Source organism: Pseudochaenichthys georgianus, chromosome 19 (assembly GCF_902827115.2).
Source record: "Pseudochaenichthys georgianus chromosome 19, fPseGeo1.2, whole genome shotgun sequence".
In the NCBI taxonomy this organism is placed as follows: domain Eukaryota; kingdom Metazoa; phylum Chordata; class Actinopteri; order Perciformes; family Channichthyidae; genus Pseudochaenichthys; species Pseudochaenichthys georgianus.
In genome coordinates, this window is record NC_047521.1 from 27,778,161 (window position 1) to 27,794,665 (window position 16,505).

Consider the following 16,505-nt stretch of genomic DNA (forward strand, 5'->3'; position numbering starts at 1 on the left):
GTGTGAGGGAAACTTCTGCAGCGACGGAGAGTCAGGACTCCGAGAGACACGAGGAGAGCTGGAGCTTTGATGTCGAGCACTGGTAGTTTATCACAAGTCACACAGCCAGAGGTTCTGACTGCACGGCGGGCTGCCAGGTCAGTTCTGATCCGCCTCTCTCTCGATAGAGCTTTTAACTAGTTCACAGAGAGTCAATGAGCATATTAGAAATACTCAATCACTTGTCAGTGGTGTTTAGAAGCCAGCGCTCTCACAGTCGTAAACCCCCCCCCCCATCAGGCCATAACACTGACCCTTAAGAGCTGGAGCACTTTCCTTAAAGGAGATAACAGAATATTGGTTGGTTATTAACGTCAACAGGCAATACGTTTAAATATCTACGAGTTTATTTCGTTTTTTGGGGAATCGTCCGCCCTTAACTTGCCTCTCAGGGCGTCTGTATGGCTTTCATTCATTTAAGTCTAATTCTATAACGATTTGATTCATAAATATGCAATTATCAGTAAACATAATGTCACGTACTACTTCAGAATCAGAAAGAGGTTTATTGCCAACTAGGTTTTCACATACGAGTCAGTTTCCTCTGTGGCTTCCTGTCCATACGGGGAGGAGACAAAGAACAACCCACACATGTAATTAAATCAATTGAAACTATTACACGTTAAGATCTAGAAAAATGACTTACATGAAATCTGGATATCCCTAAACGTTTGCATTATATTATATTATTATCAGTCTCAGGACTTCCAAACTATTTCTGACGTCAGAAAGTAAACAAGTAGAAGTAATAATCATGTGTGAGTGACAGGTGTTCCCCTCAGACGGCAGCGCTGCAGAGTGCCTTTAGTAAACAAAAACAAACCGACTTTCGACACTAACACGCTATCCGTGATGCAACTTCACTGCAACCCTAAATGAGAACAGAGAGGACTCTGGGAAAACGCTGTGAACTCTGACCCCTGCTTCTCATCCTCATCTCTCCCCACTAACTAGTCTCCCCCTTTTCATCTCCCCCCTCCTCTTTCACCGCACATTTCCCCCCTCCCCCCTCTCCCCTTCTCCTCCAGGTTGCTGTATCGACCGACTCTCAGGAGGCTCTGTTTTCGGACGGAGGGGGAAGCGCTGAAGGACTTGTAAACGTAGCCCTCCCCCTTTCACCCTCCACCTCCTTATCTCCCCCACTTTTACCACCCAGGCCCGCCCCCTTCCCCCCCCAGGAGGATCTGGAGGTGTCGCTCCTCACCCACAGGGGGACAGGAAGTGACATCACCATGGCACCAAACCATGGTGATGTTTTCGTCAGAACGAGGCAGTTGAAGAGGTTTCACAGCATGGACACGACGCAGGGCAGCAACGTGGCCCTGCCCCCTCGCCTCCCTCGACCCCCCCGCCCTTACTCCTGGCTCGACTCCCCCCCGGAGACCTGCTTTTCATCGGAGGGGGAGTCAACAGACCCCAATCGTAGCCCCTCCTCCTCATCTGGCTTCGTTTTTTCGCAAATCCACGCCTCGCCGCATGGACGCAAGAAGAAGATGAGCCCGCCGTGCATCTCCGTGGATCCGCCCAGCGACGAGTCTGGACTTTACCCCCCAGGAGTGGTTGTTGTGGGGGGAGGGTTAGGGTTACCCTCCCCCCTGCCCAGCCGGGACACCTGTCTGAGGAGGAGGGCGCCCTCTAGTGACTCCTTTGACCTCGGGGTGACGGGGGGCGAGGGGGCGTCTGTACAGCTACTGACACCCCCCAGGGAAGAAAAGCTCTGAGCACTGATTCTGCAACACACACAGAAAGAGACACACACACACACACACACACACACACACACACACACACACACACACACACACACACACACACACACGTGATGCACACTGTGTGTCTTTGGTTCTAGTCCTAGTAATAATGCTGTAGAGCAGTGGTTCCCAACAAGGGGGTACGGGGGTACTTGAGGGGGTACGTCGAAAAGATTAGGAATTACAATTTATTTCCACACAAAAGAAAATATTTGTAATCGTCCTGTTGTCCGAGGGTCACATGGGATTCATACATGTTTCTGTCAAAACAAAGTGTTGTTCTTATCGAAATGCCACAACAGTCACATCGTGGTCACTACCGTCAATGCAGTAGTGGTTTTATATACATCGATAGCATCTGGTGTGATCATGCGCCGCCCAGGCAACACTGTTGAAGCGGTGTTTAATACAGAAGTCAAAATGATTATTCTTGTCCTATTTTAAAACCTTTTTTTGGGTAATTTAAGGTTTTTTGACAGTAAATCCAAAGATAAGTCATTAATAGGAATGAAATTGGCATAAAAGGTGAAACCAAGATGTGTGTAATAAATGTATATGTTTTATAAACAGTCAAACCAGGACACAGTTTGTACAGCTGACGGGTCGACAACACAACGGTTAAATTAAGAAAACAGTGAGTTTTAATGTTGTTTTTTAGCTCGCAATACGTGTAACCGTCGAGTTTAAATGCATTTGTATTAAGGGTGAGTTATACAAGAGGTTATCATTTAATGCACTTTGGTTAAATATCATTACAGAGGGTTTCAAACCAAATAAAATATAAAGTATTTCGGGGTTCAGGTTGGGAACCACTGCTGTAGAGAGTAACAAAAGCCGCTTTCACACCGAGTACGTTGCCGCCCTGCGTTGCCATGGAACTCAGAGCGATCGCGTTCACACCACGGATGTGTAATAAGAACGGGATACAGCGTGGGAGGCGGGGCCTCGTTCATTCCTCTGAGAGCTGCTCATTGGCGCATGATGATAAAATGGCCCGACTTTTGAGAGTGAAACGTCACAGATTACCCAGCATGCCTGAGAAGTACCCGTATGTGCGCTTGTTCACATCAAGCACGTCAATGTGCACCAGCACCGCACGTTCATGACAGCATGGTAATGGCTTGTTATTATGATGATTTGATATTAACGAGGCGGCAGTTAGCAGCTAGCGGCTAGCTAGTCATTATGCTAATGTCCACATCAATCGTTATGTACTTCTATTACGCTGTAACAGGATCTAGTGATATCCAACAGAGCTTCATTTAGCATGAAAGAATGATTGCACTGTATATATATATATATTATATATATATATACAGTGCAATAAGCTTCTTAGTGCAATAAGAAGCTACAGGGACGTTAATCTAACGTCGGTAATATTAACTTTATGTAATACAAGATTGAATCATACAGCCCATGTAGTGTAATATATTACTTTGATGAATTACAGCAAACATGTGCAATATATCCATTATTACAGCTCCGTGGGCAGGAAGGTGATATGGTCCGTTGTTATTGTGCATCCATGGGTAAAGAGAAACGCATGTAGTGCTGAAGACGTAACATGAACGTGCCGGGCGGCGCGGTCCCGTGGGTTAGATGCACGTTCATAATGCAGAGGGAAATAACTCAGAATAACGTTATTAGCACATTTTTACAACTTGAGGAACGAATGTTTTTAATAAGCGCTATACAAGTGTTCATACTGGGTCGTTTATTTAGTTTAAAAAAAAGTATCCAATGATTTACAGACCACTCTTTCCCCATGTAAGTCAATGGGAAAAAGTGTTTCCGGGCCTGGCAACCAAACGGATGTGCAGTACCGCCGTTTGGCCACAACGAATATTCTCATCAGACTCCGGCGCACTTCCTGGGGGCTTGGTTCACACCGGAATAAGTCCCTGGGGGAGGATTAGGCAAATTAAGCCGCTGACGTCACTTCTTCTTCTTCTGCTTTGGGTTTACTGGCAGGCCGCAAACCACTTCACGGCGTATACTGCCGCCCAAAGTCCCCGGAGTTGGGGAAGGCTTCAGTAGAAGCTGCTGGGAGTCCCAGCAGCTTCTACTGAAGCCTTCCGAGTAAATCGTCAGAAGCGCCGACACCTCCTCATCTCCACCGCTCCCATGCTTTATTTTGTGTTGCCAAAAGTTAGTCTCTCTGCGTTGGTGCGCGGGGCTAATGCTAATGATAATAATGCTAATGCTAATAATGCTAATGCCAGCAAATACAATGGCGGCTTCAAAAAACTTTTCTGAGTTTTACGGGGCGTGGTTTGCAATCCGCCCAGCCAATCAGAAATTGGTACTTTTTTCTCCCCAGGATAGTACCACCTCTCTAGCAGGGACTAAAAATGGGGGTAAAACTTCTCGGAACTAAGTTCTCTTTTTGGTGTGAACGCGAAATTCCAGGCACTAACGGAACTAAACGGGAAAAGTACGGGTAAAAGTACTCCGGTGTGAAAGCGCCTAATGGTTCAGAAACAGTGGGGACACCAAGGGTGAAGTACTGTAGTCATGTGACCACCCCGGGTGAAGTACTGTAGTCATGTGACCATCCCTTGTCTTTGTAATGTTACTGCCAAAACAACCACAGAAGAAGAGAAGACGCGAACACACACATTTCTCTTCGGCGACCCCGTGACCTCCGCAGGGAAACACGTTTAATCCGCCCGGCAACAGTGGAGGTACAAAGCAATATGAACGTTTTAGAGACACTATTTTCTTAAATTATTGGGCCATAGTGTTTGTACAGGATGTTGTTTTTTAATTTCATTTCGATTGTTATTTTCACGTGTGATTTTCTTTTGTCGAGATGGTTTGTCTTTGTCTTTTTTTTCACTGTAGGATATTTCTAGCTTTCTTGGTTTACTGAGGAAAGTGAACGTTTTTCAAAGTGCTGAAAACCATGTATTTGTAGGAATAATATATAAATATATATATAAAAAAACAAGTCATTAAACTGAGTTTGGGTTTTTAAACACACGGTGGTTTGATTGTCCGAGAGAAATGTTTTTTCATTGTTTTGGTTGTTTTGCTTCTCCGACAGGTACCAACACAAAGCTGTATAAAACATGTGAAGCATTTTGTAAAAAAATATAACTTAAAGGTGATTTAACTGTTGATGTGTTCATGACTTCCTCTTAGGATAAGGGCCTGGGTCCCATATGGTTAAAACAATAAATACAAACAAATTAATATATACATAATAACAGTAATTAGATATTTAGTATCTATAGATTACATCCTATAAAATATAACGAATAAGTTGTAATAGACCGACTTACTACCAAAAAAACATAAAAAAGGACACTTAATGGTGGGGTAGGTAAGTTTCAGAAACCGGCTCGAGATACACTTGTTATATTCCATGGAATGCTCTTAACATCCCGATAGCAATGAATATCTGAAGTGCTTTGACAAAAAATCCATAAAAAAATGTCATCTGTAGAAGCCGTGATACTGTAAAAAGTACAACAAGATGGCCTACCTGCCTGTCAGCCTTCCATCGGGGCACAAACTTATCTCGTGCCCTCATTGGTCATGTGCGCGTTCGTGTGTGTTGGGGGAGGGGCTCTGTGAGGAAGAGGCAGATTTTCTCCGGTTGTGTATTTTCAAATTCTAGCGATCTCGAGCCGGTTTCTCAAATTTACCTACCCCACCTTTAATGCATACATTTTACAAGTGTGCACACTAGTAGCAGATATTAAATGAACATTTGAAGGGTTATTAATCAGATATAATTCAATCTGGTTAAAAATAATATAATAAAACATTACAAAAATCACGAGACAGAGCTGATGGTTCCTTTAACATTATTAACAGTAAAAGACTCGGTTGTTATATCGACACACTCAAAGCAGAGCAAGACCATAATCATTTCTCTCTCTGACACTGACTCAGCCCGAGCCGAGGCGAACACGAGTTCTCTGATTTCACACACGTTACATTTTAATAAAGCTGATGAATGCTGCAGGGGGGGAATGATCTATCGAGTCCTTTGTGGCTCCAGAGCTCTGTGAAGTCTGACTAACTCCCACAAGTGAATTCAGCCGTGGAGAAACATCTGGACCTCGAGATGAACTTCTCCGACAGACGGGATGAGCAGGTACTTCAGATTTCAATGTCCAACGCCACATTTGAAACCCTCTTTATTTGTCACACCGTGAAATGTGGGCTCTGCCTTTAGTCTGACCAGTTATTTATGTCTCAATTTAAAACTGATGCCTTTACATGGCTTATACAAGCAAAAAGCTAAATAAGCAGATTCCCAACAAAACCATGAACAGACTGTTGGGAGATGCCAACTGTATTGTCAAGAATTCTACATGTTGTACACCCCGAAATATCGTTTCTCGATGTCCTACAGTGTGACATATATACATCAAACAACAACACAAAAAGTGCTGTCCTGACTGAGCACGGGCACCTGTAGCCTCGGCGCTGTGCTCTCCGTGTGGTCTCCCTGCCTGTGGGCGTCAGCTGATAGCGGTGTTCTCATTCTATCTCGTTATGCAGCATGTTGATGATTCTCTCCGAACCAGCTAAACACATCTGGGGTAGAGTTGTTCAGATTTGACGTGGCAACTCTCCCGTGAAGTCAGAACCTCTGGCTCTTGGACTTGTCTTGTGAATCCTCCGGCCGAAGCTCCAAATAACCCCATCAGTGTTTGCCATCAGAGCTCCAGCTCTCCCCGTGTCTCCTTTGAGTCGGTGACTCCTCCGCATCGCGACACAGACGTTTCCCCCACAGCGGGAGATCTTAAACTTTGCAGTGAGCAGTAAATTAGCCGGGTAAAAATAGGCAATAAAGCAGATCTTTTATTGTTTATGTTCTGGGCCCAAGAGTTCAACACTTTGAATCCCTATCTGATCAGATAGGGATTTTGGGGAGTAAAAAACCAAAAAGCAGGATTAGGATCACTTTGATATCCGATCAGGAAATCCAATCCAAGCTTTAATCTGGATCAAATCTTCAAAACGGGTAGTTTGATCCCAAAAAACTGGATTATCCTGCTCCCACCAGAGGGGTGGGTCTCCAGTGGATTACGAGAGCAAAATGTACTGTACCATTTATTTAAAAATATGTTTCAATTTAAATAAAATGGCAAAGTGTGTTAACTGAAATAATACACCATTTTTAGCCTTCATGGGAAATACATTTTATTTTTTCCATTTTTGCTCACGTTTTGTTTTCAACCAAATGTTGATATAAATGTTTATGCTCATGAAAGTATCACAACAAAATTGTCAATCACAAATGTAATTTAGATTAAAGAAAAAATATCTTCAACAAAAAAAAAGTCCATCATCTGTCATCACCTTTCAAATAGCATCTCGCCTTGCACCGCCACTCATAGGTGGGCCTAGATCATCAGCAGGTGCGAGGGTCGTCATCGATGTCAGAGAGGGGGACTCTGCGATGGACAGCGATATTGTGTAGCACAATACAAGCCAGTGTAATGTGGTCTCTTGTCTTCCTTGTATTATTTTTCATGTCCACTAGATGGCGCTCGGTAGGATTAAAACACTGATATTCAGGATCTAGTCATCTTGAAAAGTCGTAATCTGGATCAGGCTGATCCTATCCTGAATTGCTTTGAACTCCAGGGACAAAATGTGTCCGATTTGTCTGATCCTGGATCACAAAACATGGGATTTCAAAATCTGATCGGATCTGATTGAGATTACAAGTGTTGAACTCCTGGGCCCTGGTCATTACCTACGGTAGCTGCAGGTTTCCTCGCGCTGCTGAATGTCCTCTAAACGCTGCACGTGTTGTCAAGTTGCTGAAGATGTTTCTTCACGTGGAACATTTGGGTTTTTATATCTGCATCTTTCTGAAGCTGCAGCGCGTTTCTCGTAATGGGAGAGCTGTAGGTTGTTGTTTGCACCTGTCGGCAACCGTAGGTAATGACCAGGACGTGTACAATACAAGACCTCCGCACAGCACACGGGAAACAGAAGAGGATGCGTTTGAGAAAGCACGAAGACATGATTTAATGCACATTTTAATCAAAAATATCAGCATTAATTTGATATACACAACCAAAGAATAGGTGAACATAAAAATGGACTTCTTAGACATCTTTATCCACGGTGATCGGGCTCTCTATTTGTCAACAAGTGTACATATTTATGCTGACTATTATGATAATTAAAACATTACCATGTTGTAATTATGAACATCTCAGCAGGAGCAGAAGAGAGTCTGGGAACTATAATAATCATTTTAGCATCTTTAAAGAGCCCCTGCTGCTTATTCATTATTATTATTATTAATATCAGATTTATGTGAGTAAGCATCTCATTAACGAATACAAACTCTTGGACTGGATCATTTAAAGGGGGTTTTCTGAGTTGGAATCACTTACATTTTGAAATTCTAACTTTGTTTTGAAGTCGTCTGAAACCTCTCGACGCGTGTAACCAATGTATTGATTAAATAACAACTCTATACATTTCCAACCCGCACTTCTTCCCCTTAACATAACCGAGTACATCGTCTGACACAAACACACATTCCAACACATTCCCCTCCGTCAGTGTTTCCGTTTGATCTCATCCCCCTCTCACCTGTATTTATATTCTCCTTCCTTCACGGCTGACGGCAGGGAATCGGAAATATCGTCAACATGATTTCTTTCTTGAACACAGAACACAGCGTCTCCGTCTTTATTCCAGCTGTCTCATTTCCCTCCTCTCCATCTGTCTCCCTGAAACAAATTAGGATGGATGATGGCGTCCAAATAACTGTCTACAGCAGGGGCTCAAACTCAATTTCTTCAGCATTATGGTTGCACTCAAAGGGCCGGTTGTAACTTTAAGTCTATATATAAAAATACATATATACATATTTAATATATATAAAATAATGTATTATTACATTATTGCCTCTGCATTGGATTATTATCGGATAGGGTAATAACTTCTAATTAACTACGTCTGAAAGCAGAAGTCTAGATCAAATCTTTGCAAGTCTCTTCAGTGAGAATGTCACAAAATTATTTTTTTTAAAAAGAATATTTTGAAGAAAAAAAGTCAAATTCTGAGAAAAAAAGTCAAATTTGAGATGCATTGTGGGATATGTAGTTTATGGGAAACGTGCTTCTGTAAATCTACGGGGTTGGGGAAAAGTGACGCAATTCAACCGTGCATGGAACAAGAAAAGAGTAATGGGCTTTAATGAAAGACTGACCAAGTGTGTGGCAAAAGAAAGTCCTTTCTGCAAAACAAGACACATGAGCTGTTTGACTTCCTTCTGTTGACATGGGGCTGAAGGAGTATACTTAACATGTTTCCATCTTAAGCTTTGCTTGTTTCGTAACGTAGTGAAAATACCAAATACACGACCGGAGAAAGTGTGCCACTTCCTCACAGAGCCCCTCCCCCAACACACACGACCAATGAGGGCACGAGATCAGTCCTACGTAATGTAACGGTTGTAGCTTTCCTCAGACGCGGAGGGATACTGACTTGTTGTGAAAAGTAACCACAATTCTACCCGTGATATACGCTCATTATATCACGGCTAAGAACCAATCAGATTGCTTGATTTGACTTGTCAGTTTGATGACAACAAATCATTGGGGTGTATTTTCTCCGTACAGTAAGGAGTGCAAAGACTTAATTGATATTTTTGAATGTATTCGTTTCCCTGCCGATTGGAATTAGCTGAGAACAGATTACACACAAGAATATCAAAAACATCATCCATTAGCCCAGGACATACAAAACATTAATTATAAAACAAATCATAGGAAATACATCGAGAGGTCGTTTTGAAGGGAAAAGGTGAAGATGTATTAGTAATAAAAGGTTTGCTGTGTTAATGCACTTTAATTTGAACTGTTTAGAGAAAGTTAGATTTCTTTTACATGTTTCTTTTATATAAATTAAGCAATAATTGTTTGGTTAAAATGTCCTTATTGTAATGACGATAGACCTGGAATCAAGTCTCCTTTTAGGTGCAGTCAGACTTAGTATTGTTGGTAAAGTGAAGTGCTGAATATCACTGGATTGATATCTGAAGGAAAAGCTGAAGGCAGTTGAAGTGTCAGGAAGAGGTGCGTGTGTGCGCCCTGAGAGCAGAAACGTCTTAACCGCCATCTAAAGAACAAGAGATTCAAGTTGGAAAGTCGTCGACAAAAAACAAGCATTTGTGGCTTTGAAGGAAATGCACTGTGATGGAGCCGAGCTGTCAGCAGGAGAGTGCACATCTAAAGGGGTTAGTGGATGTGTTTCAGCGAAGCAGAGACGGACCGGAGAGCTGACACTATGGGAACTTTATTAAATCAAAAAGCACTTCAGATCAATATGACTCTGCTTTATGAAGTCTACCAGGGAGGCACGGAGCTCACATTCTCTGACTGCTGTCCAACAGTTTCTTAAAGGTCCCGTGTCATGCTCTTCTGGTTCTGACCCGGCCCCTCGTGTTCTGAAGGTTTCTGCATGTAAAGGTCTGCAGAGTCAAACCCTCAAAGTGCACCCTGTGGAGTACAACTCTAACTCAGAGAAGACCTGTCTGCTGCCCCTGAACGCCTCGCTGGAGAGTTCTCTTTTTCTTCCTGAGTGCAGTGACGTGCCCACACCCAAATGGACCAATCCGTGGAGCCGTTACGTTACGTCCGTGGATTGGTCCAAATTGACCAATCCGCGGACTTCCTCACACACTCAATCTTTTCTCAGCTGCAGCTCCGCCGATGTCTCCTCCCTGAGACGACGGGACGCGGCGAGGCTGGGAGTCGCTGTGTGTGTGTGTGTGTGTGTGTGTGTGTGTGTGTGTGTGTGGTGTGTGTGTGTGTGTGTGTGTGTGTGTGTGTGTCTGTGTGTCTGTGTGTGTGTGTGTTCACTCAATATGGACGTCTTTTTGTCTAATCCCCCTGAGATGCGTGTAATTAAGACATGGCCCACAGAAGGAAGGAGGCACTGGTTTTTAAAGCATGGCCATGCATCGAGTGTGTGAGTGTGTGTGTGTGTGTGTGTGTGTGTGCGCACGTGCGTGTGTGTGCGTGCGTGCACGTGCGTGTGTGTGCGACAAACAGCTTCACACTGAGATGGCACTTAATAAAGATTTCAAAGGTCAATTATCAGAATCCCCTCGCTGTGACTGACGGTAATGAGTCCGTTTACCAGCTGGCAGCGACCACATTAATCATCTCTAAGCATGTCGCCGCATTCAATTAGTGCAAATAGTGCAGAAGAGCACTGACAGCCTCCGCGTCCTGCCGTGAGCCTGAAGTATCTCAGTGTCAGACCTTAGCTGGAGTTCCTCTTCACCGGGTCCACTCACTCGCCGCCTGATGGGGGATTCGTCTCGACTGCCGCTCCGTGAAGGATATTAAATACTGCAAAATAGAAACACAAGTGCCGCTCCAGCCCGAGGGATCTGACTCAGGTTTTACGAAGAGACGAGTCGAGAGGCTTTCACACGGGGGAGCGAGGAAGAGGCTGATTCATCGATGAAGAAGACGCATCGCTGACCTTCGGAGGAATCCCTGCAGACTTCATCACAGAGACACACCACATGCTCAACTCAGAGGAAGGACGTGTGTGTGTGTGTGTGTGTGTGTGTGTGTGTGTGTGTGTGTGTGTGTGTGTGTGTGTGTGTGTGTGTGTGTGACGTCTTTCTTCTTTGAACTTCCTCTGATAAACAGGGAGGGATGAGGAAAGTATCAGCAGACGTAGTGGAGGATGGGTCATGACCCAAAGAACGAGATCGCGGATACAAGCGGCCGAGATGGGTTTCCTCCGCAGGGTGGCTGGCGTCTCCCTTAGAGATAAGGTGAGAAGTTCGGTCATCAGGGAGGGACTCGGAGTTGAGCCGCTCCTCCTTCGCGTCGAAAGGAGCCAGTTGAGGTGGTTCGGGCACCTAGTTAGGATGCCACCTGGGCGCCTCCCTAGGGAGGTGTTCCAGGCACGTCCAGCTGGGAGGAGACCGAGGGGTAGACCTAGGACCAGGTGGAGGGACTATATCTCTTCGCTGGCCTGGGAGCGCCTTGGGATCCCCCAGTCAGAGCTGGGTGATGAGGGGAAAGGGACGTTTGGGGCTCTCAGCTGGAACTGATACCCCGAGACCCGACCACGGATAAGCGGGAGAAGATGGATGGATGGTAGTGGGAGGTACATAGCACGACAAAAACACTGAAGTTTAGTCGTTTTTTGTCCACTGGCCAGAATAAACTCCTAACAGCCTCAACTTGTCTCAGGAAGTCTAGATTATTGGGAAAGTCGCTTCTCTTATTCCCTTCCTTTAGCTCCCAGGCGTCTCAATACTCCTGTCCCTATTGTTATAAACCTGAACTCTCCTTTCTTATTATTGCTGCAGCGGTGTCTCCGGACCCTGCGGCCTCTCAAAGACAACATTTCACTGAATGTGATTATTTGGTGGATAACATATTTGTTCGGGATCATGCGTCGCTCATTACCAGAATATGAAAAGGCATTAGAGGGCATGCGCTGTCATTGGTGGGTGACGTAATTAAGTAAAAGTAGAAATACTTCAGTACTCAAGTAAAAGTCCTGCATTAAATAGCTTAAGTAAATCAAAATATGTTTAAAAATATACTTAAAGGTGAGAATGGAGAGTGTGCTAGAATTTGAAAAAACACAACTGAAAACATCTGCCACTTCCTTCAGACTTCCTCACAGAGCCCCGCCTCCAACGCACACGAATGCGCACGTGACCAATGAGGGCACGAGGTAAGTCTGTGCCCCGATGGAAGGCTGGCAGGCAGGTAGGCCATCCAGTTACTTTAGCCGGCTCAGATGATTGGTCGTGCTTTTTACAGCGCCACGGCTTCAACAGATGATATTATTTTATGGATTTGTTGTCAAAGCACTTAAAATTTAATTTAATTCAAAGCATGGAATATAACAAAGTGTTTCTGAAGTGAATCACCTACCCCACCTTTAAAGTACCAAGAGTAAAAGTACTTACTGAGCGCAATGTCCCATTTTATAATCACATATATTAAATTACTGGATATTTGTTTGACACTTTAATGTGTTCATAACAGCTGGTCAAGGTAGAGCTAATTTGAATTACTTTATACACTGCTGCTGGATATCTTTACCTATTTTTAGTTTATTTATTCGTTTTTTATATTCCGTTTAAGCGAATTATTTGAATCTGTAAAGTAACTACATTTGTCAAATAAATAGAGTGAAATATTGGCATCAAAATGATAGTGGGGAAGAAGTATAAAGTAGCATAAAACATGCTAAAAATATTCAAGTAAAGTACAAGTGTCCCAAAATGCTACTTGAGTATACAGTATATGTATTTCACTACATTACACCAAAAGCACTTTGCATTGTTCTCACTGCGTGAAAACAGTTTTCCCCTGGAAGAATAAAACTCTGCAGACTCTGAATATTCTCCAAAACCCGTCAACACGACTCCATCTGACAGCGAGGATTAACGCTTCAGACTGTGTGGTTCAGAGACAGAGCGCACAATATACTTTGTTAGAAAACAACTTTTTTTTTTTTTTAGGAATGCTTTCTCACTCCTCCAAGACACATACTGTAGACAGATGTGAGAAAACAGTAACTGATATTTCTCTCAGGAGAATAAATCAACTTCTGCCTTCAAACCGCCGTTAATTGCTACCAAAACACTGAAGCCTTTTCATGTAAAGCTGCAGGAGCACGAGGAGGCTTCTGTCCTAAGAAAACACGTTGAAGATTAAACCTCGTCCAGGATTCTGTCCATCATTTGCTGTTTAAAGCTCCAGCTAAGTGGCAAATGTTGGGCTATAAAGGAACTACAGCACGGTCACATGACTTCACTTCACCACCGCTAAGCTAACGGCGGCTAATGTTGGGCTATAAAGGAACTACAGCACGGTCACATGACTTCACGTCACCACCGCTAAGCTAAAGGTGGCTAATGTTGGGCTATAAAGGAACTACAGCACGGTCACATGACTTCACGTCACCACCGCTAAGCTAAAGGAGGCTAATGTTGGGCTATAAAGGAACTACAGCACGGTCACATGACTTCACGTCACCACCGCTAAGCTAAAGGCGGCTAATGTTGGGCTATAAAGGAACCACAGCACGGTCACATGACTTCACGTCACCACGCTAAGCTAAAGGTGGCAAATGTTAGGCTATAAAGGAACTACAGCACGGTCACATGACTTCACGTCACCACCGCTAAGCTAAAGGTGGCTAATGTTGGACTATAAAGGAACTACAGCACGGTCACATGACTTCACGTCACCACCGCTAAGCTAAAGGCGGCTAATGTTGGGCTATAAAGGAACTACAGCACGGTCACATGACTTCACGTCACCACCGCTAAGCTAAAGGCGGCTAATGTTGGGCTATAAAGGAACTACAGCACGGTCACATGACTTCACGTCACCACCGCTAAGCTAAAGGCGGCTAATGTTGGGCTAAAAAGGAACTACAGCACGGTCACATGCCTTCACCACCGCTAACGGTGGTGACGTGCTTAGCTTAGCTTCGGCTAAAGGAGGCTAATGTTGGGCGCGACCAGTGGGGTATTTACTTAGTATTTTACGTCGTGGAACAAAACAGTAAAATCTCTTCAGCTTGTGTTAACCACAGACCTTTAATGATCAAAAAACACATTCAGAAAATCATTGACTTCCAGACTTATTCCTGCACGAATCTTTTTTGCTGCTGACTTAAATCTCTCTCCAGAGAACCCAACACACACGTTTCTCTCTGAGTCTCTGAGTCTCGTATCATCCCCTCCAGCCGATACGCTCCGGCACTTTTAATGCAATTAGTTTCAGTCCAGTCCCTAAAGATAGGGCAGGTGAGGACAGACGCTTCTGCAGAGTTTGAACTGTTCCCTTCGCTGAGCACCTTCACTGCATGCCACAATAACTTTGATTACACGCACACCGCACAGGGGGCACGTTCCAAGAAAGAAAGAACGATGGCTGTGTGTGTATATGCCTCTATGTGTGTGTTTGTGTTTGAGGCTTTTGTAAATAAAGACCTGACGTCCGTTGGGAAAAAGGGATTATGGTTCAGCCAGACATGATGACGAAAATGTGGAGAACAAACACGTTAATTAAATGTGTTGATTCTACTTGGCCAATGTGAGGTTTGTACAGGGAAAACAAGACTTAGTGGCTCTGAGGTTACAGCCGCTACAGCGACACTGCTTTTGTTTTTCAGTGTGTGTGTGTGTGTGTGTGTGTGTGTGTGTGTGTGTGTGTGTGTGTGTGTGTGTGTGTCATTAATGCAAGTTGTGATCGTGGAAACAATTGCTTAACTACCATGGAAGCATCTAATAGTTTGTTGCTATATCTCTCTCTGTCTTGTTGTGGGTCTGTCTGGATGTGGACAGATTTGTTCACAGCGATACAACCAAGCACGATGCAGGCACTTTACAGATGTGTAGTTGTCATCCAAAGTCATGTTTTGGGAAGAGGACAGCTAATCAGACTGGAAAACATATGACGTTAGTCTGTGAAAACAACTTGGTCAAAAGCACCTCTCTGTCACTTTCTGATAGTCGTAGCTGCCTGATAAAAATCCTGATTCTTATACGATAGATCTGCATTAAAATACCTCTCAATGGTTTGCATACCCCAAGTCCAGGCAACAATTTTGACAAAGTTAAAGCCCAATAAAACATATCATTGCTTAAAGTCATGCATAATTTGGAGGGCGACTTTCTAGATGGCTGCCGCATTATACCGGACTTCCAGAAACCACGCCTTCAGACAGAAGACACCAAAAGGAAATCTCTCTAAATGGTATCCTTAGAAATTAAGTTAAAGACGATCTAAGGTTCGAATACATGGTTTTGGTTATGGAAAGACAGTGGAGTGGATTGAAAACTGGAAAAAGTAAAATTATCCGGACTGATGCTTCAAGCAAAACATATGAAACCAAGACCACCGTCTAACCACAACTACATTTTACGAGATGTCAAAATAAAGACCATCATCCAGGAATCTAGACATATGTGTGACCTGCTTTATTGAAGTCAGTCGCATTGACCCGATGACACATTTTGAGTTGTATACACTGCTGGAAAGAGGAGATTCCTAGCTCTCTAATGATATCAGGATTGTTGTTGTTGTGCTCCAAATATTAAGCGAAATATGTCACATTATATAACGACTTTCACCGAGTCATCATTTTGAGAAAAAGCCCTTCAAAGTTTCCTCTTCTCTGGAATCCATCGATCTGATTGGTTATCAGCAAATCATCAAAGTAGTACGGAGGAAACATATTTTCGTTTGGATCACTGGTCTGGGGGAAGCTCGCGAGTGTGTGTGTGTGTGTGTGTGTGTGTGTGTGTGTGTGTGTGTGTTTGTGTGTGTGTGTTTGTGTATTTTTGCGTTTGTGTGTATTGTGTTTGTTTCCTGGGGAAAACCCTCACGAGAAACACCGGCTGTTGTTACGCCCGCTGTGACGTCAAGTTACTCCGTTCTCCGCTTGTAATTATGCCGAAGCTTCAAAGTTGTATTTATCTTCTGAATTTGCCGAAACAAGTTTAATATTCTGAAAGCCAAGACTTTGTTTATTTGAAATCAGATGAAAACAAACTGTAACGGACCCTGCCGTGTTATCTATGATTACTATACTCTTACATTCATAATGTCAGCCGGAGGGAGGGGGGCGGCGCTGCGGAAGAGCAGAGTGCGAGTGCGAGCTGTCATCTTCCCTTTACAAGCTTCAAACATGTATTTATCGTGTGATTTTGGAAATAAAAGTTTCATA

The 16,505-nt window shown here is 43.7% G+C and overlaps 1 protein-coding gene across 1 annotated transcript in view; it reads left to right on the forward strand.

The window, feature by feature from the left end:
- cacna1g (calcium channel, voltage-dependent, T type, alpha 1G subunit) overlaps positions 1-4,770 on the forward strand; it is a 250,441-nt gene extending 245,671 nt beyond the window's left edge. Inside the window, exon 36 of the mRNA XM_034107161.2 lies at positions 1,068-4,770. Within this exon, the coding sequence (XP_033963052.1) occupies positions 1,068-1,760 (693 nt within the window). The 3' untranslated portion in view covers positions 1,761-4,770. The remainder of the gene's footprint in view (positions 1-1,067) is intronic.
- Positions 4,771-16,505: the final 11,735 nt, after the last annotated feature.